A 23,072-nucleotide genomic window follows, 5' to 3' on the forward strand; every position below is an offset into this window, starting at 1 on the left:
AAGCCGGTAAATTAAGCTTATTCGCCGTATTTTACAACTACTTTCCCTCTGAGGAGTTGATGTGTTTATTCAGAGGAAGTGTGCAGAAAGAAGTGGAGGATATGAGGGACACATATATTCCCATGACGCGAATTTGCGTCTGTTGTGAAGCAAATTTCACGCGCGAATGAAGCGAGGAAACTCAAAATGTTCAAGCGTCCAACTACGCGCAAATAGCGCGATTTATTCGCGCAAGTTGCCTCTGGTGTGAACGCCCCATAAGAAAAACATCTGATCATGGCAACATGGATATGTTTGTTTGCACTTGCTCTGTAATTCGGCACTCCAGTGTTCATGTTTTCGGATGTCTCGCAGACATCTTGACTTCTATGGACTCGAGAGGAGAAATGAACTGGAAAAGATTTTCAGAGTGAAAGAAGGCGGAGCATCAGCGCACACCTACCTTACGTAATGGCCACAGACCAATGGTAGTACGAAGGTGTTTACCAGCCGAAGCAAACTTTTCCAGAAAGTTTGCTTTGGCAAGCTGTTTCGAACTTCCAAAACTCCAAACGAACTTCGTTTCGGCCTGATTTTGTTCGAAATGACGTCACATCAGTTCGTTCTTCGATTTCGTTTGAAGTATATCGGGGCCTTTAGAAGTCTAAAATGAGAAGTTGGAGAAGCTACACTATACGTCATACGTCAGGTCATAGGTCACTCTTCCGCCGAAACCCGACTTGTGTACGGCCCGTAACCGGAAGCTAGTGATTACAGTTTATAAAGTTAGAAATATGGATATTTTTCTTACAAAAACGCATCGCTTCACTTCAGAAAGCCTTTATTAACCCCCTGGAGCCATCTGGATTACTTTTATGATGGATGGATGCACTTTTTTGGGCCTCAAAATCTAGAGTACCTATTCACTCCCATTATAAAGCTTGGAAGAGCCAGGATATTTTTTAATATAACTCTGATTGTGTTCGTCTGAAAGAAGAAAGTCAAATACACCTAGAATGGCTTGAGGGTGAATAAATGATGGCATAATTTTCATTTTCAGGTGAACTAACCCTTTAAGTACAATGGAAAAGTTCCAAGGATGTTAAAGGTTCTTCATGGTACCGTCAGTGCAGCAGTCATGATCCGGAATTTAAAACTTTTCTCCATAGGGTCATTAATTTTTTTAACGATAACTACTGCGATATCTGATGTTGTTAATCGAAGGTATATGCTTTTGTTGAAGCCATCTGTTCACATTATTTCCATTTATTTAAAAAATAATTGTGTCTAACAGCGGAGTTCGTAGTAAAAACAACATTACCCATGATGCTGAGAGTCGTTGGGAGCAAAGTGTGCCAAAAGATTTCTGTGAGGCTCTGTACTCCCATGAAGCACTGCAAATGAAGTAATAAAGTCGGTCTCGCTATACGCTCTCAAAATACTTAAGTATTTTGTATATATATGCATACTTTTCAATAAACATACAATATATTGTTCCTAAAGATATATAATCAGCTTTGAATGATTAGTTTTATATTTCTCCATCGTTTTTAATCCATTATGTCATTCGCAGTGCTTCATGGGATTGTAGTTCTTTTCCTCACTAAAGCCTTTAAGTACACTGACTTGTAGCTTTGTTGTACCTTTGTCAGATTTTCAACTACCTTTTTGCTTCAAATAAAAGTTTGTAATGTTGTGATTCACCTTGTAGTTCATGACTTTTAATGCTTTAGCAAAGACTTTAAAAATCCCTATGTGAAAAATGAATGGAATAAATACTTCCGAAACCAACACTGGTGAGAAAGTAGGGAGGCACTAATGCACTCTATAAAGAACCTTTATTTTTGAGAGCATACAGTCATACTGAAACCCAAACTGTATTTACGTGCAGCCGTGGCTCAGTCCTTCTCATGAAAGTTTTTTACATAAGTTACACACACTTTAGCCCTCCAGCCCTGAGCGAAGCAGATGATTTCTCAGTTTAAAGTCCAGGTCAGGGAAATAAACTCAAGGCCTTCGGTTGGGCCCAGACATGCCCTCGAAGCTGAAACATGTCAGGTTTATGAAGACCTGCTTTCCGCTATCGCTGCAAGAGGTACTAGTTTCCCTACAGCAGCATCCTGCTCTCACCAGATAAGTTTTTAATAACTTTTGATTACCCATAATTAAGTGCTTTGGCACAGTAAGACATGCTGAAGGCAACTCTTCACATTACCTTCAAAGTTCATCTACATCATTTTAGAGAAATGTGTTCTTACGGCTGTTACTGTAACTAATGGTGGAATACTTCTCACATTGTAATGGATAGTTTTCCTCCAACATTGGTTAATTAAATAGGGCTGTCAAATAATTATTACCCCCTAATCCAGTTTTCTAATAAGGGATTTTCCAGAGATATTCAATTGAAAAGCAGCAAGATAGATACATGTGTACATAATCCAACAATTAAAACATATCACAGACAAGAATGTCTTTTTTTAAAGTCTAGTTGAAAAATGATTGCTTTAAATTGTATTTGAATTCTAAAGCCACTTTTTGTCTATCCAGTTGTTTAATAATCTGCCACAATAATGAATGTAATGCCTTTGAGTTATATGCATTTGGTGCCTTTTCTCTGTAAATACTGATGTACACTCCCGTTCAAAAGTTTGGGGTCAGTAAGATTTTTTTGATGTTTTTGATAGAAGTCTCTTGTGCTCACCAAGACTGCATTTATTTAATCAAAATACAGTAATATTGTGAAATATTATTACAATTTAAAATAACCATTTTCTATTTTCAGTGTCACATGATCCTTCAGAAATCATTCTATTATGCTGATTTGCTGCTCAAGAAACATTTCTTAATATTATCAATGTTGAAAATAGAAGTAGTGCTGCTTAATATTTTTGTGGAAACCATGATAATTTATTTTTTTTTTTTTTTTAAAGATTTGCAGAAAGTTCGAAAGAACAGCAGTTATTTAAAATAGAAATCTTTTGTAACATTATACATGTCTATACTGCCATTTTTTGATCAATATAATACATCTTTGCTGACAAAAATGGCCCAGAACTTTTCAGTGGTAGTGTATGCAATATAATTTGATTGATTAATTGTTATATGATGTACTTAATTTGATTAAATTTTAAGTTGATTGACTACAAAATTAATGATACATTATAATAAATAAAGAAGTAAAATAATAATATATTGTTTCATTTTTAAATTAATATGCATTTTATTCTTACAGATTTTACAGAAAGACGAAGTTAAGTGGATTTCAGGATATGGAGTGTATCCCATGTGGAGATCCGCCGCCACCATATGAACCACACTGTAAGCACATTTATTGATTCAATGTTAAATACAAAGGTTTTTGAAGGTATTTCTGTCCTTGAGGAAAATGTCCAGTGCATTCATTTTCTTTTGGAAAGAAAGAAAGAAAGAAAGTAAGAAACAAAAAAACAAACAAAACATCTTTTACATACACCATTAAAGGGATAGTTCACCCAAAAATGAAAATTCTGTCATTAATTACTCACCCTCATGTCGTTCCACACCCGTAAGACCTTTATTTAAATTAAGATATTTTTGATAAAATCCGATGGCTCAGGGAGGCCTCCATTGATGCAAGTTGATTGACACTTTCAATGCCCAGAAAGGTACTAAAGATATATTTAAAATAGGTCATGTGACTACAGTGGTTCAACCTTAATGTTATGAAGTGACAAGAATACTTTTTGTGTGCCAATAAAACAAAATAATGACTTAATTCAGCAATATCTAGTGATGGGCGATTTCAAAACACTGTTTCATGAAGCTTTGAAGATTTATGAGTCTTTTGTTTCGAATCAGTGGTTTGGAGTGTGTATCAAACTGCCAAAGTCAGGTGATTTCAGTAAACGAGGCTTTGTTACATCATAAGTGTTTCAAAATGTTTCAAAATTTCAGTGGTTCACGTGACTTTGACAGTTTGATACGCGTGCCGAACCACTGATTCCAAACAAAAGATTCGTAAAGCTTCGAAGCTTCATGAAGCAGAGTTTTGAAATCGCCCATCACTAGATATTGTTATTTTGTTTTTTTGGCGCACAAAAAGTATTGTCCTTTTCTTAACATTAAGGTTGAACCACTGTAGTCACATGAACTGTTTTAAATATGTCTTTAGTAGCTTTCTGGGCATTGAAAGTGTTAATTATCTTGCTGTCAATGAAGGCCTCACTGAGCCATCGGATTTTATCTAAAATATCTTAATTTGTGTTCTGAAGATGAATGAAGGTCTTACGGGTGTGGAACGACATGAGGGACAGAATTGACAGAATTTTCAGTTTTGGGTGAACTAACCCTTTAAAGTGTCTATTGAGCTTCAAAAAGGACGAAAAAGCACCACAAAATCAGTTCAAAGGACTTATATTCCACATCCCATTGCATCTCATAGTTTGAAAACATGTGAATGAGAGCTAATGCGAAGGGCAAGATTATCGGTGAATTTTTGGAGGTCCACATTTACTTAGAATGAAATAAAAAACATACAATTAAAAACATAATCAGGGTGAGTACATGATGACAGATTTTTTTAGGGTAATCCTTTAAAAGGGTCCATCATACAAACAGTTGCATTAATAATAATCTGCGAGATGACGACCCACTCAGTCTTGGTGATTCATACAGCAGTATTTTACAATCAAATAAATGCCTCTTTTTACAAGTCAGAACATAGGCGTAGGTAATAAACAGAACTCTCTGTGTAACTGTTCGACAGCATGGCTCTCTTCTGCAAATACACACATGGGTATGTTAAACACGTAGCGTTTCACAAAGCAGTGTATTGTTCTCCTGCAGTCTGTGGCGCTAATTGGGCTCATTTTACCCACCGTTGAGTGCCATTGTACGGAAGCTTGTGTCTTTGGCAGTTACACAGGGAGAGGCATGGGGGAAACTTATACCTTTCAAAATTAAGTGTGAAGTTTAAGATGTTTGCAGCTGCTGCATGTGGAGATTTGCAGCTTGTTTGTAGGGCAGAGTTTGAGCCAGGTCTAACACTCCTTCGCCCGATACATAGTCCTATAGGCGTACAGGTCAGCTCGACCCGTGGATGTGAAGAATTTGATCTCTGTATAAACTTTGGTTAATTATGTAAACATTATGCACTGTGATTTTTGGCCTTCAGAGGAGGGGACACCAGTCTTTTTTTTTTTTTTTTTTTAGCATTTTGTTTTTTCCTTGATGTCCATTTAATTTTTTTTTTTTTCTTTAAAAAAACAGTCAACTTTTCAGGAAATTACTTGTGGTTTTGGCAAATAAAATAAAATAAAATAAAATAAAAAACATTTTCTTAAAATAAAAAAAATTCTGTAAAAAGAATAAAAATATAAATTTTATTTATAAATTACAAATATATTAAAAATATTTTTTGGTTGAGAATTGTTTTTAATAACTGCCATAAATTATAAAATAAAATAAAATAAAATAATTTTCTTAAAAAAAGAATTTAAAATTAAACAATGAGCTTTGGCATTATACAAAAAATAACAAGATTTCTTAGTTATTGATAATTGTTTTTAGTAACTGCCATAAATTATAAAATAAATTAATAAAAAAATAAATAAAATAAAATAATTTTCTTAAAAAAAGAATTTAAAATTAAACAATGAGCTTTGGAATTATTAAAAAAATAAAAATATTTTTTGGTTAATGAGAATTGTTTTTTAATAACTACCATAAATTATAAAATAAAATAAAATAAAATAAAATACAGAATGTAAAATAAAATAAAGAGCTTTGGCTTTATACAGAAAATATGATTTCTTGGTTATTAAGAATTTCTTATAAAAACTGCTGTAAATTATAAAATACAAAAAAATTAAAAAATTAAAAATAAATATAGAGCTTTGACTTTATAGAGAAAATAAAAAAGAGTTCTTGGTTATTGAGAATTGTTTTTAATAACTACCATAAATGATTTAAAATAAAATAAATTAAAATAAAATAAATAATTAAAAAAAAAAAGAATTTAAAATTAAACAATGAGCTTTGGCATTATACAAAAAAATAAAAAGATTTCTTAGTTATTGAGAATTGTTTTTAATAACTGCCATTAGTTATAAAATAAAATAAAATAAAATAAAATACAGAATGTAAAATAAAATAAATAGCTTTGGCTTTATATAGAAAATATGATTTCTTGGTTAAGAATTTCTTATAAAAACTGCTGTAAATTATAAATTACAATAAAATTAAAAAATTAAAAATAAATATAGAGCTTTGACTTTATAGAGAAAATAAAAAATATTTATTGGTTATTGAGAATTGTTTTTTAATAACTACCATAAATGATTAAAAATAAAATAAAGTAAAATAAAATAAATGTGAGTTTGCCATTGAAAATGATTGTGTATTTCAACACGGAGCAAATGTATAAATGCCAAATAGTTGACATGTAATTGTAGGTTGTCATGTGTTAGGAAAATTTGTGAAAACGTTTTACAGCCAAGTTCTATTAAATGCTCCTTTTGGACTGTGGAAGAAGGTGTTGAGTTACAGTATATTATATCCTTTGTTTATGATGCACTCAGATAATAATTTTCTTTGCACTTCTGGACCATAACTGAATCTGATAGGAACTCAAAGCCGCTCTGACCCATTGTGCGTGCAAACGGCTGAAAAGACTCCAGAGCGTTCCTATCCTCTGGCATTATCTGACTGAGGGTGGTGAAAACTCAAAGGCCTGATGGTTTTAATAGCCCCCACGTCGGCCCGGGGCAAACACGCAGCTGCACGAGGAAGTCTGTCTTTAGAGAAGACCATAAATCCAGAAACACTCTGGTCTCCTTGGCCCATCCTGAGAGCGAAAGGAAGAAAACAGAGCATTTTATGGGTTCCTCTAGCTGCTTTAATGTGTTTCATCTGCTGCTGTCTTTTCTTGTCATAGGATAGCTCTAAATATTTGGCAAAGCCCCTCACAGCTGTCCCATCTAAGCATCTGAACTGATGTGAAGCCAATTTATGAAGGGGTCACATGAGAGCCGGGCGGCTGCTGGGTCGGTAATGGGCGAGAGTAATATAAGCTGGCATTTTTACTTTTGCGAAACACCTCTGATTTAACTCTTACTAGGATTCAAGCCCAAAGCTACTGAATTTAGAGCCTCTGAAGAAGCCCAGCATGAAAAGCGACCATTACTGTATTGTACATATTGAAGAAAGCTTGAACCGCAAGAGTATGAAAGAAAATGAGTGGTTTGGTATTTGACCTGAAGGGGATTACGTCACATTGGCTCAGCCCATAGATCATAATTAGCGATGGCTTTCATCTTGGACTCTCATGTTTTGTGGGTCACTGATAGACTGATTTGATTAGTCTGATGAAGCACCACATAAAAGACAATCCTGTGATTTTAAAAGCAGATAATTTTTCGATGATTGTGCTGCTCAAACTCTACTCAAATCACTTGTGAATCGAGTTTTCTGTGCATGTCACATGAAAGTGTTTTTTCACTTATTTGGTTCCATTTTGGTTATAATGCTCCCTGTGTTGTAGACAGCAAAGACACTCTCTAGGTTTTAGAACAGAGCTAATTTTACCCTACCCGCTTAAAAGCCCCAACCTTGGCAACTAATGAAGTGAATAACGGTCACTCTTTTATGGAGCGTTTAATCAGCAACCTGCTTGGAATTTCGGGATCTAGATCAACACAATCCTCTATACTACCAGCCTACCCCACAGTTGTTTCGGGCTCAAGGCCATGTGTTTCAGTGTGGCATTCTCTAAAGTCAACAGCCGCACATATCAAAGAGAACAGTCTATTGGCTCATGGAGCGCAGTGCTGCGATAGTATCAGCAGGTGAGATCTTTTCAAGGGCCGCCCTTTGTCTGTGTTTGCTGCAGCTGTGGGCAGCTGATAAGAGGGGAAACGCTTTGGTTTTGGGGGGAGGTGAAGGGAAGGAGGACAGTACACAGCTGGGCCAGATTTGCTGGCACTGAGACATGACAGTGTAGATAGAAGTACAACTCTGAGCAAACTCTGAAGTACATGTCATTTTGGCTCTTTATGTGAATCTGCTCATTCACATTTTCTCCTTCACTTTAATTGCATCTACATGCAATTCTTTGATTTGGGAAGTAAACAGGAAATGATTGGCTAAAGAGAAGGGAAATGGGATCAGGACATGATGTAGGTTGGACTCAAAACTGCATTACCTCTATGAGCACCAAAGCACAATATGTGCTAACCAGTGGTTTTCAAAAAAAGTATTAAACTTCGGCATCTAAATCATCCTGAATCATTCTTCAAATTGTGTGTATTGTTGAGGAGAGGTATGATGTTACTTTTCTTAGCAAATATTTTTTTCCTGGTAGACAATAAAATCTTTAAAAAGATTCAATAGACTTAAGTATACTTCCATTTTGACGCAAACGCTTAAGGCCCTGATATAGGCTGCTTCAAGTTAAATAGAAAAATGAAGTTCGAACAAAATCAGGCCAAAACAAAGTTTCTTTGGAGTTTGTTTTTGGGAGTTCGAAACAACTTGCCAAAGCAAACTTTCCCGGAAAAGTTTAATCTGAAATCGCATACACTGTAAAAAGTAATATGCTCCATTTACTCAATAAAATTGTAGCAACAGATTACAAGCAATATTATTAATTAAATTCAACATATAAGAATTGAGTTAGAATTAATCAATTTAATTCCTTAAGAGTCAACCATTTAAAATGTGTAAAATTAGCAAACACCATTACAAAAACCTCAAACTGCCCAACTAAAAGAAACACTGATCACAATAATGGTAACCAAACATTTTCAATAAAATCAACATCAACATCTAAACCTCTGTTAATTCTTGTGTTTCTCTTTTCTTCAGTGATTCTGCTTTTTATCATCAGGTGTCTTCAATGTTGACAATAAAAAAATAAAGAGTTCTTAATTCATCTTTGAAGTCTGTCTGTTATTCTGATATTTTTGTTTAAATTTTACTCATTTTAAATGGTTGACATCTAAAGAATTAATTTGATTAATTCTAACTAAATTCTATTTGTTGAATTTAAATATTAATATTGCTTGTAATCTGTTGCCAAAATTTTATGGAGTAGATATAGCGTATTACTTTTTACAGTGTACTGTCTAGGTACTACATTTGGTTTGAAACTTACTTCGCGATAGTTAAAGTATGTTCTAAATAGTATGGATGTGGGTATGGGTAGCTTGAATGAAATTCGGACGTAGTACATCCATTGTGTTGTCATTGTCATGTGACTTATCAGCTTCAGTTGTGTTGCTTCTATAGCTATGTTCCCATCCAAATTTGCAAATTTAACTTATGCGCAAAATTGGAAAATCACATAAAACATTTGCGAATAAAGCAGCGTTTCCATCCAATGAGAATAAAATCGTCACTTCCTGATAAACTGGCGCTAAATAACGCTAAGAAAAGTAGGAGATGCAGTCGTGTAAGAGAGCTCTGGAAGGTAATTATACCGACCAAAACAGCATTTCAGATGCTGTGAAAAAGATTGGTCCGCTGGTTAGTCCAGTTATGCTGTCCCATCGCGCAAAGTCACATGAATTTATTGATGTGCATTGAGGAATTTATTCTGTAAATGTATTTCCATCATAGTTTATGCACGTGTTTTCTTATCGGTTAAAAAATGTGCCCTCATTTGACTCGAGTGCAAGTTGATTGTGCATCTGCAACCTAGTTATACACATTTATGAATATATATATATATATATATATATATATCTATCTGCAATAGACATTATCAGTTGATTTTCACAGCATTTAATTTACAGCACTATTAATGTAATAATTCTGCATATGGATATTACATATCAAGTTATACGTAAAACACAAACCAGCACATTCTCACCTCTGAAAGATTATCCCAGTTCATCTAGAATACACCATAGGCTGCACCATGTTGTGACATTTTTGATAAATTCATTGATTTGTTAGTGCAAGTAATTAACAGCGTCACGTTAACCCTTCCAAGATGGTGGCTGCGTTGACATGTCTGTCATCTACGTATACATACCTATGGTTACAACCCCTCCCCCGTGGCCTCATGGGATAGTAAATGTGCACTTCAGAATCTTGCCGGAAATAGTAGGTCATCTGGGAACTTTCCACCTGCTGTTTTTTGAAGACTATGAATTCGGACGTAATACTCTTTCGCCGTACTGTTTTTTACCTACTATAAAGTAAAGATATATGCATATTTAAACCCAGTCATAAAGACTTGGTGGACTCTTTAGACTTGGGACAGAAAATATCCATTTATCAACCACTTACAAAAACCTAGCAACCACCTAGAACACAATAGCAACACTTTAGAGACTGCAAAACAACAATGATATATATTTTCTAAATCAGAATGCTCGACATGTTTAAGAATGGGATCGGTCACTATAGGACTTAATGATGAGTTCTGCACCTAAAGTTTTGATTATGTCTTCAAACGAAGTGCGCAAAGGCACACATCTTTAACAAAGAAACTTCTTTTGAGGGCTCAACTGATGTTGACATTGTCTCACAAAGAGCACTTGTATCTGTGAAGGCCAAGCCCGTGTTTACTTAATGATTAATTTACCATAGAGCAAATAAAGAACGCTTGTGTTCTTCCAATGAAAAGATGTTAAACAAATACCTGGTTCATTTTTAACTTCATTACAGCAAAATAATACTTTGGAATAAAGAAGTCCACAGACTTTATTTCTCTGTGTTGTTTTCTTTGTTTTCAAAATCTGACTGTGCAGGATTAGCATAGGCGTGTCTGTACTTAACTATATGTTTTGATGTATTCTACATTGCCGGTATTGAAAAAACAATGCAAAACTCTTTTACATTAAACTAGATTTTTGACAACAAGCAAACTTCAACCTCTACTAAAATCAATAGAGTGCATTAGTGCCCGCCCACTTTTTCAGAGACCTTGGTTTCTGGAAGTATTTTTCCCATTCATTTTTCCCCTAGGGATTTTTAAAAAGTCTTTGTTAAAGAGTTATAAGCCATGAACCAAACCATTCAGCTACAAGGTTAATCACAACATTACAAACTTTTGTTTTGTCTAAACATTACAGACAATAGTACAAAAATGTGTTCTAAATGGCTTTATCTCTTTCCCCACCAGCGTTAATTAAAAGATGTTAAATATGTGTATATATAAACCATATATTTTACTTATTTTATTTATTGCATTTATATTTATAACATTAATTACACATATTGCATATATATATATATATATATATATATATATATATATATATATATATATATATATACAGTGCTAAAGTGTTCTTTTGGCACAATTTACAGTCCTCTGATTGGTGGAATCTTCCATAGGTAATAGGTATGTGTACAACATGTTCCTGGATCAATGTCTTTGTTGATCCTGCAACAACATTCCAAACAACCAATCAGATTTGAGGGACAAGTTTACAGTTTATGCCAAGTTTAGGTTTAAAACCAGGGTTAGGTGCTTATACGATATGCATAGATGCCACATTCGACCGCTCCAGACACATCAACGGTGTCCAACATCTTGGAACAGTCAACATTTGTAGTTTGTATGTAGTTTCTCACTAGGAATTTCATTGCTAATCATAATCATTTAAAGGGTCCTTGATTATGATTCCACTTTTTTTTAACTTTAGTTAGTGTGTAATGTTGCTGTTTGAGCATAAACAACATCTGCAAAGTTACAATGCTCAAAGTTTATTGCAAAGGGAGAGATTTTATTTTACAGAAATCGCTTTTTAAGGACTACAACAAATGGGTGGTAGGGACTACAACGAGCTTTTTCCCAGGGTAGTGACATCACAAACCCCAAAATGTACATAAACCCTGCTCCCGGGAACATGCAACAAAGGGGGGTGAGGCCATGTTGGGCTGCTTTAGAGAAGAGGAAGAGTTGTTGTAGTAGAGAGTTGTTTCCATGCCGTCATTTTACACCGGACTGCTTCACAAACGAGGGTCAATTCAGTGCTGGATTTGCACAAAAGATTAACATAACAGCACATGCTAGTCGATGAGTTGAATCAACTCCACAGCAACTACATAAATTTATCCACTAACAGTTCAGAAATGTCCAGTTTCATTCTAAAAGTTGTAACTTCTTCCTGAGTCTCTCCATCAGTGTTCGACTCCGGTTTGAACAATGTAAGGCTGAACACCGTTACTGACAATCGGCATTTTGGCTGCGTGAGATTCTCCAGCTTTGTTGTTGTTGAGCAACCGAAGCGCGAGCTGTTAAAGCCCCGCCCTCTTCTGGAAAGGGGGCCAGGAGCAGCAGCTCATTTGCATTTAAAGGGACACACACAAAAACGGTGTGTTTTTGCTAACACCCAAATAGGGGGAAAATTTGACAATGGTCTATTGTGAATACAGAGTCTCCTGTGCGCTTCATATGAAGTAGTTGTTAGCGCATTGTGCATTGGTTCCTAGAGTGTTCTGGGTAGTTTCTAACTAGCTGTTAATTAACTCTTACTAGCGAAAAAAAATTTTTTATGTGAATGTACACTGTTTATAGTTCGCCACACAGCCATTTTTCAAGTCCTAAGTGACGGATACATTTATGTAGACACTAGATAACATGATAACCCCAATTATCTCGATGACTTAATAGTCGGTGTCAGTAGAACACTGAGTGTAAAACCCCTTCTTCAGGCTAGATCAGTCACTTGATAGTCCCTGGCTTTTTCTCAGATGGCTGTTGTCTTCAGGGTAGGGAAGGCTCTCTAGACGGTGACATCAGAGTTCCTGTGGTGCCTTCAGACTGTGGCAGCTGTTTTCTCAGGCTGATTACACATTCCCCAACCGACTTCAAACATATAGCAGTGACTGCCCATGGCCTTGATCTGCCTCTTAATAATGGGCTCGCTAGACTGGCAAGTGAAGGCCCGACTGGCCCGGGGTAAAGGGGTGAAAAATTATCAGCAGGCTGGAATGTGCCCTTCACCTCCAGGACATTTCTGCTATTTAAACCCCGTTTTCGTTGGAGCACATTCCCAGCCGCAACCACAGCGAGAGGAGATATGTGACACACACACACACACACACACACACTTGAACTGGGGCTTTTGGTTTTGGCAGGATCAATGGAAGATGAAACAGAGTGGGTCACATCATAATGTTAAAAAGGAAAGTGTATTAGAATGTGAAAGTCTCTTAAGATAATGTTTGGATTTTGTAACACTAGTTTAAAATCCTATAGGAAATTCTTGAGGGTACACATGGTGAATTGAGGCCACAATATACTCACAGAAAAGTTTGTCTTTGTTCTTCGCTAAGGGGTAAACAGATGTTCAAAATAGCTGCTCAACTTCATAATGTTTGCGAACATTCAGATGAGGCCCATGCTGCTAGGAGTGGCATTTGGGTGAATACAGTATGTTTTTACGGACTAGGCAGAAAAATTTACCTGTAAAGATTTCCGTGTCAAAGAAGGTGCATGGAGAGTCAGACCACACCCACCTATTACATAATCGTTACAGACCAGTGGCAGTTTTTATATGTATACTGGGGTCGTTAGCCTTCTGGACAATGTGATTTTAGTCAAGTCAAGTCACCTTTATTTATATAGCGCTTTTAACAATGCAGATTGTGTCAAAGCAGCTTTACAGTGATAACTGATATATAAAATTGGCTGCACAGCAGCTCTTAAAAAAAATGGTGTCATTATCCATCTCAAGTAAATTCAGTATTGATTCATTCCGATGTAAGAATCAATCAAAGTTATTAATTTAGTTAATTTATCTATGTCAGCACTGGAGTAAACAGTGATGTCATCATCCAGCTCAGTTCAGTTTGCATACAACGGTGTCAGTGCAGGCAGATCAAAACACTGTTGAATATCAAATGTCAAGTGTCCCCAACTAAGCAAGTATTAAGTATTATGTATATACTAATATTTTTTATTAATGTTTTAAGTAGGGATTTGCCTGAAGACGAATGGAAAGGCACGGATAATGAATAACGCATTCTATGGAGCCCCTAAGGTGGCATGGTGATGGAAAAAATATGAGATGAAAGTTTTGCAAGCGAGCACAAAAACATTTGAAATATATATATATTTTTCTCACATCTCATAATTTTTCCATCACCATGTACCTTTACAGGCTCAACAGAACGCGTTTTTCATTTTCCGTACCTTTCCAAATAAGGTATTCGGGCTCATCCCTAATTTTGAGTTTATTTTTATATTTTCAGTTGTCATTTTAATTTTAGTTTAATTTTCTAGCAATTTTTTTATGCGCATCTGTAATTTCTATTAGTTTTTTTTTTTTTTTTTTTTACAATATTACTTTTTAGTTCAGTTTTATGTATTTTATTTTATGTGCTTCAACCTAAACTTATTTTAGTTATTTGCCAAGACAACATTTATATATATATATATTATACAATTTTATATGTATATATGTGTGTGTATGTGTATAATAATTTCAACAATTTTTTTAATAGTTTTAGTTTTTAGTTAGCCATAATAACCCTGCTTCTGAGTGACTTTTGACTCCCATATTGTAGTTTTTTTTTTTTTTTTTTTTTTTTTTTCAGTCATCATTTAGTCATATTCATGTAGTTTAAACCTCTATTTTTCTTCAGTGGAACACAAAATAAGCAGTTTGACAGAATGTTTTTACAATGAATGTAAATCAGGGATGTTCCTGTCAAGGTCCAAAAAAAGAACTATAAAAGAACCTTAAAATTAATAAACCATAAAAGAACCACACAATTTTTATGATGTCCTTTTGTCACTATTTGTGATTGTCACTGTTGTTTTTTGTATGAAAAAGTGCAGCATTAACATTGTCTAAAATCTCCTTTTGTGTTCCACAGAAGAAAGAAAATATAAAATAAAATATAAGGGTGAATAATTGAGTAAAAACGGAACTAGAGACGCTTAGTGACCTCACTTCCTGTCTCCTGTCTCAGGTATGGGGCGAGTAAATCTTGTCCCGTTCCAGTCTCCAGTGACCAGCCCCAGAGACATGGCTCTAGCTGCCGTCATCTGCAGTGCGCTGGCCACAGTCCTGCTCGCCCTCTTCATCCTGTGTGTCATCTACTGTAAGAGACAACTGCTGGAGAAGAAACCAGGTGACTCACACCACTGCTGAATCCTTTGAACTTTTGACAAAAAAAAAACAGACATTGGAGCGGTAGTTTAATTTAGATAATATTTATATTATATAACATTGGTGTCTTTTATCATATGACTGTTGCTGCAATTTTATAAAAGCCACCTGAGGTCATGTGGTACTGGGATTGTACCATGATTTAGACTGTTTTAATGCTTGATATAAAAAAAAATTAGTAGTTAACTGTTATCCTTTAAACTTATGAAACTTCATAACACTTTTATATATTTGTTTTTCCTGTTGTTTCATGTGCCGATGTCTCAGTTTCATTGAGGTCACATGAAGGTCCTTACTTGGGTTCAGAGTTGTCTTGTCTGGATCGGCGAGTTCTGGAGTTTTCCCAGCGGCCTTGCTGTCACTGCCGTCACGGATCAGGACAGACCTGCGGTGAGTTTCACACATCTTTCAGAGGTCTTACTAACACGCTGCTAAAGTGAGGTGTGATGAGGAACCCTGTGTTCTTTCTGGAGCTCTTGGACGAGTCCAAACATGTCAGTTAGCCAGTAATTATCTGTCAGATGAGAATTTTATTAATCACACAGAGTTCTGGAGTGTCACGGCAGTGTTGATTGTCATGATATTAGATTCATGTGCGGTTTGTTTTCCAGGTCCTGTACACCTGATCCCGTCTCTGTGCTGCGATGACACCTGGAGCCAAAGCCGTGGCCGTGAGAGTCGCCCCTTTCACTCTCAGAGCAGTCTCAATGAAGGGTGGGTCCTTCAACCAGACACATTCACATTTACATTAAGTTAAACGATTAGGTTTGGGTCTGTGCCATTTCAGTCTGGCAGATCTGGGAGATTTATTAGATTCATTTTCAAATTCCGACAAAATTCGGTCTATTTTTAACATACACTACTGTTTAAAGGGGTGGTATAATGCCACTTTTACAAGATGTAAAATAAGTCTCTGATGTCCCCAGAGTGTGCATGTGAAGTTTCAGCTTACAGATAATTTTTTACAGCATGTTAAACTTGTCACTTTTTGAGGGTGAGCAGAAACGCTCTGTTTTTGTGTGTCCCTTTAAATGCAAATGAGCTGCTGCTCTCAAAAGGGGGCGGAGTTTCAGGAGCTCGTGTTAGCCTTTAGCAGCGCCTCACATTTCCTCACGCAGACTCACTGAAAATGTCAGAAACTGTTCAGCCTTTTATGTTCAAAACGGAGTCGGACAATGATGGAAAGACTCAAGAAGAAGTGACAACATTTTGAATGCAACAGGATGCTTCTGAACGGTTAGTTGATGAATTTATATAGCTGATGTGGAGTTAACTATCTAAAATTCATTGATTAGCATATTCTGTCATGATAATCTATACATCGCTCGTGTGGGAACTGTTGTAAGATGCCTACAGAGTCAGAGAATATATGCTGCATGAAGATAGAACAGGTATAGTTTAGTTTAATTACGGTTATAACTTGTCATTTTGTCATCTTGCTTTTATGACATGCTATTGCATTTGTGTTACATACTGTATTGCAATAACATGGCCTCACCCTCTTTGTTGCGTGTTCTCGGGGGGCAGGGTTTATGTCAATTTTAGGGTTAGTGATGTCACCAACCCAGGAAGAAGCTTGTTGTAGTCCCTACCCAGTCGTTTGTTGTAGTCCTTAAACAGAGAATTCTTTAAAAGAAAATATCTCCCTTTGCTTTGAACTTTCAGCGCTGTAACTTTGCAGATACTGTTTATGCTCAAGCAGCATCATTACACACTAACTAAAGTTTAAAAAGTGAACTCGCAATGAACCACCCCTTTAAAAGTTTGGGGATGGTATTTATTAGCGCCCCCTACCGTATAACAGTGAAAACGCAGAGAGCCAGAAAATTCTGTCAATAGAGTACCTCAGGGATGACGTGTTTTTGTAGGAAAAACCCGGAAGCGAGTTAGCATTTTAGGACTTCCGGTTCCATTGCCCCGAAGTCTATGGGTTTTTTGAATGGGTTTTTGCTAAATCGCCTGAAATAAGGTCTGTGGTTAACAAAGCCTCTAAATATTTTCACGTTTTGATCTATGACATAAAACACACCAGTTATAACCCGCTTGTGATTTTTTTTTTTTTTTTTAAAACCTTTATTGTGTCTTAAAAACGGCGGTTGCTAACAAATTGCTAAAAGGGACTACTTCCTTTGGCGGGGACTTTAGACGTCATCATGACAAACAGGACATTTGGACAGTATTTCTCATGAAAAAGTGGATAAGTATTCATACACAGCGCAGATCATAATCAGCGAACATGTTTTTAAATAAAATTGTTTTTTAAATAAAGTTTGAGGAAGCTTGGTGGTGGTGACGTTGTTTCGCGACCATGGTGTGCTGTAGTCCGTTTATAGCCTACTGTTAGCTTTTTATATCTGATGACTTTATTTAGGCTTCAAAATGTGTAAATGTTGTGTTAACTTGTAAAGATTATCTTGATAGACAAAACGTGTAAGTGTCATAACCCTTTGTTAAACACAGAGCTTATTTTTTGCGATTTTCCAAAAGTCTATGGGAAAAATGCATAGGCTTTCGATCGAGGGAACCCGTGCGCCGCTAACTTCCAGGTTGGCCTACAAAAACACATCATCCCTGAGGTACTCTATTGCAGGAAAATGTCTCTTAAATGACAGAAAATTCAGTCAGTGGCGGGGAAAGAGTTAATGTATTATTTAAAGAAAATCCTGACCTTGACCGCTGGTCTTCTGTGCACGGCTACACATTCGTGAGACCCTATTAGTGCCGCCGTTCACTCCGACTTGCCCAGAAAAAGCACACAAGTTGTGAGAAATAATGATTAATAAAAGCGTGACATGTTTTTCACCAAACCAGGGTGATTAAATGACGCCTTAATTTTCATTTTAGGGTGAACTATCCCTTAAACATCTCCATTGAACTCCATGAAATTTGACATCATAGTATGTTTTTTGTCCCAACAGACTGGTGAACCCATCACTGGGAAGCAGCCAGGCAGAAGTAGGATGTGCACCTGATGAGGCCTGGCCGCTCGTTCAGTCCAATACAACCACAGACGATCTCCAGAATGCCACACAAAGGGAAGAGGACGAGGAGCGAGACCTGCAGATCTCAGGCCTGAGCCCAGATGAGCATGAGGATGGGTCAAACAGTCGGCTTCTACTGCAACAGCTGTCTGCAATTGAAGGTGAGTGATACTACGGGTGAAACGAATTATACTGTAATTAGTCCGAAGTTATTACAGGGACAAACTCTCTGTGAATCATCACAAGTCTCTGCATTCAGATTATAATAATAAAAGCCTAAGGTAAACATGTTCATCATATAAAGCAATCGTGTCTCTTCAGAAAATCTGGATTAAACCGCTCGATTTATATGGATTAGTTTTACGGTCTCTTTATGAACTTTTTGAGGCGTCAAAGTGGTAGTTGAGCGAACTGTCAATTGAGGGACGGAAATCTCTCAGATTTCATGAAAATATCTTCATTTGTGTTTCAAAGATGAATGAAAGTCTTACGGGTTTGGAAAGACATGAGGGTGAGAAAATGACAGAATTTTCATTTTTGGGTGAACTAACCCTTTAATACATTCTAATCATGAACAAACAATGAACAACACTTTATACTATTGTATACTATACATAATATACTATTGTTCATTGTTAATTCCTGCTTGTTCATTGTACATTACTAATAAATTACTTAAAAGTCATTCTAAATTACTAATGTACATTACCATTTAAAATGTTTGAGTCAGTAAGATTTTTTAAAAATAAATTAATACTTTTATTCACCAATGATGCATTAATTTGATCAAAAGTGACAGTAAAGACATTTATAATGTTTATAAAAATATTCTATTTCATATAAAAGTTGTTTGAACTTTCTATTAATCAAAGAATCCTGAAAAAACTTGATCACAGTTTCCATGAAAATATTAAATAGAAAACAGTTATTTTAAATTATAATAATATTTCACAATATTACTGTTTTTACTGTATTTTTGATCAAATAAATAAAATCTTACGACCCAAAACTTCTGCACGGTAGTGTATTATATACAAATTAACATTAGCCAAGATTAATAATCACTGTAAAATGATTATTCATTGTTAGTTCATGATACCTACGCTTTAATGTAAACAGATTTAACCTTATTGTAAAGTGTTGCTGGAATCTAAATAAATAAATCAAGTTAAGTCTGCAATGGATGGATTTATCATTAATTTGCTTCATAAGCTGAACTATATTAACATACTCAAAATTTCGCAACAAAATTTACATAGAATTCAAGATGTGAGCCGAATGGAAACTAAGATGTTGAAACACTCTGCTTCTGTGTTCGTTTATGAGAGCCAAAGTAAATGAGCGACTGACAAACTGTCTATGTCATCAAGAGCCGAGGGTGGTGTGTGTAAACACTTGCGATCGCAGGAAACAAAAGCCTTATGGTGAAAAGCTGAACATGAAAGGAACAAATTATTCAATTTCCTTTGAAACACATAAAAGAGCCTTTTGACTGTCAAACAATATGCTGGTGTGAAACACGTGAAGTCATGCCTTTCCTACTTTGTTACCCTTCAAAATGTCACCAGATAGAATTATATGGTTACATAGATTTCTGTTTTTGTTTCAAGTATTTAACGTTGACGTGTGAGATTATGAACCAAAAAGGAAGCTGACAGTAGTTTAAAAAAATAAAAATTAAAATAAAAAAGTTCTTTCATCATGTTCCAATTTTTTTTTTGGAACGAACAAGGAGAAATTTGTTCAGAATGTTATGGCTGTTGTTTTCTTTATAATGAAATGAATAGGGACTGGGGCTGTCAAGCTCCAAAATGACTAAAAAAACCTCCATAAAAGTAGTTCAAATGTACGAAACCCTGTTGTGGGGGAAAAAAAACTAGACATTGTAGCCACTTGTTTGTAGCCTGACTTGTTTGATTAATTTGTTCCCACGTTTTAGTTAAACTGTGGCCACATTGTCCTAATTTGTTCTCTTGTTTTAATTTAGTTCAAGCGTAAAACAAGGGAATGAATTAGTACAACACGGCCAAAATTTACTTTGAGGGATAGACCACTCAAAAATGAGTTTTTCACTCCCTGTCATCATTGTTCCAAACCCGTATGACGTTCTTTCTTCTGTGAAACACAAACAGAGATATGTTTTATATATATATATATATAGTTAATAACTAAACAGTTTCAGTTCCCTTTGACTTGTATTGTATTTTTTGTCCATATAATGGAAGAATGGGAACTGAAACAGTTTAGTTACCAACATTCTTCAAAATATCTTCTTTTGTGTTTCACTGAAGTCATACAGGTTTGGAACAACATGAGTGTGAGTAAATGATGACAGAATAGTCATTTTTTGGGTGGACTATTCCTTTAAACGAGGGAATAAATAAGTAATCCAGTTTTTAATTTGGATTCCAATTTGGATGATGCCCTGTTTCCCCCCTACATAGTCTCCGTACATATGACGTGTGCTACATTCCAAATCTTTGAAAGCTTATAATTTTTATTTTGACGTCAACTCATTTTGAGAGGGCCTAAGATTTTCAGCAAAAAAACAAAACTGAATTTAAATTTTGATCTATTCCTCACACAAAACCATTGTATGGCTCCAGAAGACTTGGAATATAGCACACAAGTCATATAGACTACTTTTGTGGTGCTTTTTGTCATTTTTGGAGCTTGAAGTCCTAATCCCCATTCATTTCCATTGTATAAAAAAAATAAGTGAACTATCCCTTTAAGAGACAAGGCTTGCTCTTCCGTGCCTGTGCTAATTCACATAAATTAAGAGACTTCGTGAGACAAGTTTTAATTTACTTTGACTGATTTAGTGCCAAGTGATTAACATGTTTGTTCTTGCACACTTTTTGTCTTGTTCCAGGATGACCTACTCTTATCTCACCTGTTGTTGGCCTCTGAGAGCCACTCTGGAGGTAGAAAGAGCAAAGGAAGATCCCACCTCAGATTACATCAGGCCACACACACTGAGAACGTGTGTTTTGCCGTCTTTCTCCAGCAGTGTGTGACGCTCGCCAACAGCGCTTTAAAGAGACTTTATTAATGTGTAAACAAAACCACTTGAGAAAAGATTCTCTCTTTTGTAAAGGAAGCACTAGACGTTTAGTTATTTACCCCAGCACTGACTACCTGTTCAGGTGGGTTGAAGTTAAGGTTTGGCTGCAGGTATTAGTTGCAGTCGACCTGAATGGTTTGCAGACTCTTTGCAGTACATTCCAGTTCCATAGATCAAACTGTGCATGTGTGTGTGTGATCTCCAGTGTGCTGAATTGTAGATATTGTATTATAGGAAATAGAAGGACAATATTTTTTATAATGTAGATACTCATCTTGTGCCTTCACTCTTGCTTTTTTTTTTTTTATTGATGGTTGGTGAACTCATAAAAACAGTATGAATTTTGTGGCTCATCAAATTTGTAAATAAAACTTTACAAGATTTGCTTAAGTGTTTTAATGAAAAATAATGGCATGCAGAAATATCTGAAAACATAAATAATGATTATCAGAAAAGTATACAATGTCTAATATACAAAGCACTGTATTTTTAGATATATCCACCTTATTTTTCGGGCACAACCATTTGTAAATTTAATGTCTGGCTTCCGGTGTCATTCGCTTCCAGTTATTTTTTAGCTGTACAAAAGCAGGTCGTTATGCTGCTTGATACTGCACACTGGTATTTCTTTGAATGTATTATCTTAATTCTAAACACGCTAGTTTGTAGCACAAACCGTTTTAAAGTTTACTGCCCTTTGATATTCTTCACGTTATTTACCTATAGTGGCTAATAAATCGGACGTCTCGCACATTCACAGAAAACGCCTTACTTCCGTGTTAAAAAATAAGGTGGATACTCGGAGACCTGAGTAAATTCACATGATCCTTTTTGAGGACAAAAAATACAATGTGTTTAATTACTATGCAACAATATTAACCCTTTTTGCATCACATATGAATAAGTGAATATCACAAAAACATGTCTGGTCATATTTTATCCCATACATGTACATATACATATACGTGTATATGTGTGTGAGATATGTATGTATGTGTGTGTGTATATATATATATATATATATATATATATATATATATATATAATGTCCACTCTGTTCAGGGACTCATTCTGTTTCTGTTCATCAAATGTCTGTGAAATTTGTTTAGTTGGTCTCAGTTGTTGAATCTTTTTATGGTCAAACTAGAGCTGTCAAGCAATTAATTAATCACAAATAAATCGCACTTCAAATTTGGCTGATAAATTACACCCTAAAAGATCATTTAAAGTCATTATTGTGTTAAATGACTTTTTGTTGGATATTACAAAAAGTAGCTTTAGAAAAAAAAATATATAATAATTTGATTCACCATAGAATTTATTACATAAACTTTCAGGCTTCAACGGCCATGAGAGTAAATGTCAGAATTTTCATTTTTGTGTAAACTATACATTTATTTATTTTTTATTAATATGGAAATCTGAAAAAAAAAAAAAAAAAAAGTATGTCATTCATTCATTCGATTTGTTCACACAGCTGATTTATTCAGGAATGAAGTAAATGGCTCTCTTTATGAATGGGTCATTGAATCATTGGTTCACCCAGGAAACACCGCTGTGTTGCTCGGAGACGCACAACAGTTCTGCTCTGATTTTATAGGTAATATTTTCATTTGTAAAACTGCGCAAAAGCAGACAATATTGTGTCTAAAATATAACACAATGTTAAACTTGAACTGTCAGTATCACACTAGTGAATATTGCACTAGTGCTATTCTGGAGAAAAACAGCACTTGTGTGATATTGCTCTCATTATTTGTGTGATATTGCTTAACTATATCTTGATATTTATGAGACAAAAATTCATACTGGGACATTTTTGCCCTGATATCTTGAATTTTAGGGGCATATATAAGTTCCATCACACAGTGAGTTGTTGCCCTGCTTCATGTTAGTCACCAATCAACTGTATGAAATATAAGAAGAACTACATAG

At 35.4% G+C, this 23,072-nt stretch overlaps 1 protein-coding gene across 1 annotated transcript in view; it reads left to right on the forward strand.

The window, feature by feature from the left end:
- The window catches only part of tnfrsf19 (tumor necrosis factor receptor superfamily, member 19), a 33,003-nt gene extending 11,482 nt beyond the window's left edge, over nt 1-21,521 (forward strand). Inside the window, exons 5-10 of the mRNA XM_051863517.1 lie at nt 3,212-3,297; nt 14,890-15,051; nt 15,357-15,479; nt 15,701-15,803; nt 18,008-18,231; nt 20,946-21,521. Of these exons, the coding sequence (XP_051719477.1) occupies nt 3,212-3,297; nt 14,890-15,051; nt 15,357-15,479; nt 15,701-15,803; nt 18,008-18,231; nt 20,946-20,950 (703 nt within the window). The 3' untranslated portion in view covers nt 20,951-21,521. The remainder of the gene's footprint in view (nt 1-3,211; nt 3,298-14,889; nt 15,052-15,356; nt 15,480-15,700; nt 15,804-18,007; nt 18,232-20,945) is intronic.
- Nucleotides 21,522-23,072: the final 1,551 nt, after the last annotated feature.

This window comes from Ctenopharyngodon idella, chromosome 15 (genome assembly GCF_019924925.1).
Source record: "Ctenopharyngodon idella isolate HZGC_01 chromosome 15, HZGC01, whole genome shotgun sequence".
In the NCBI taxonomy this organism is placed as follows: Eukaryota; Metazoa; Chordata; class Actinopteri; order Cypriniformes; family Xenocyprididae; genus Ctenopharyngodon; species Ctenopharyngodon idella.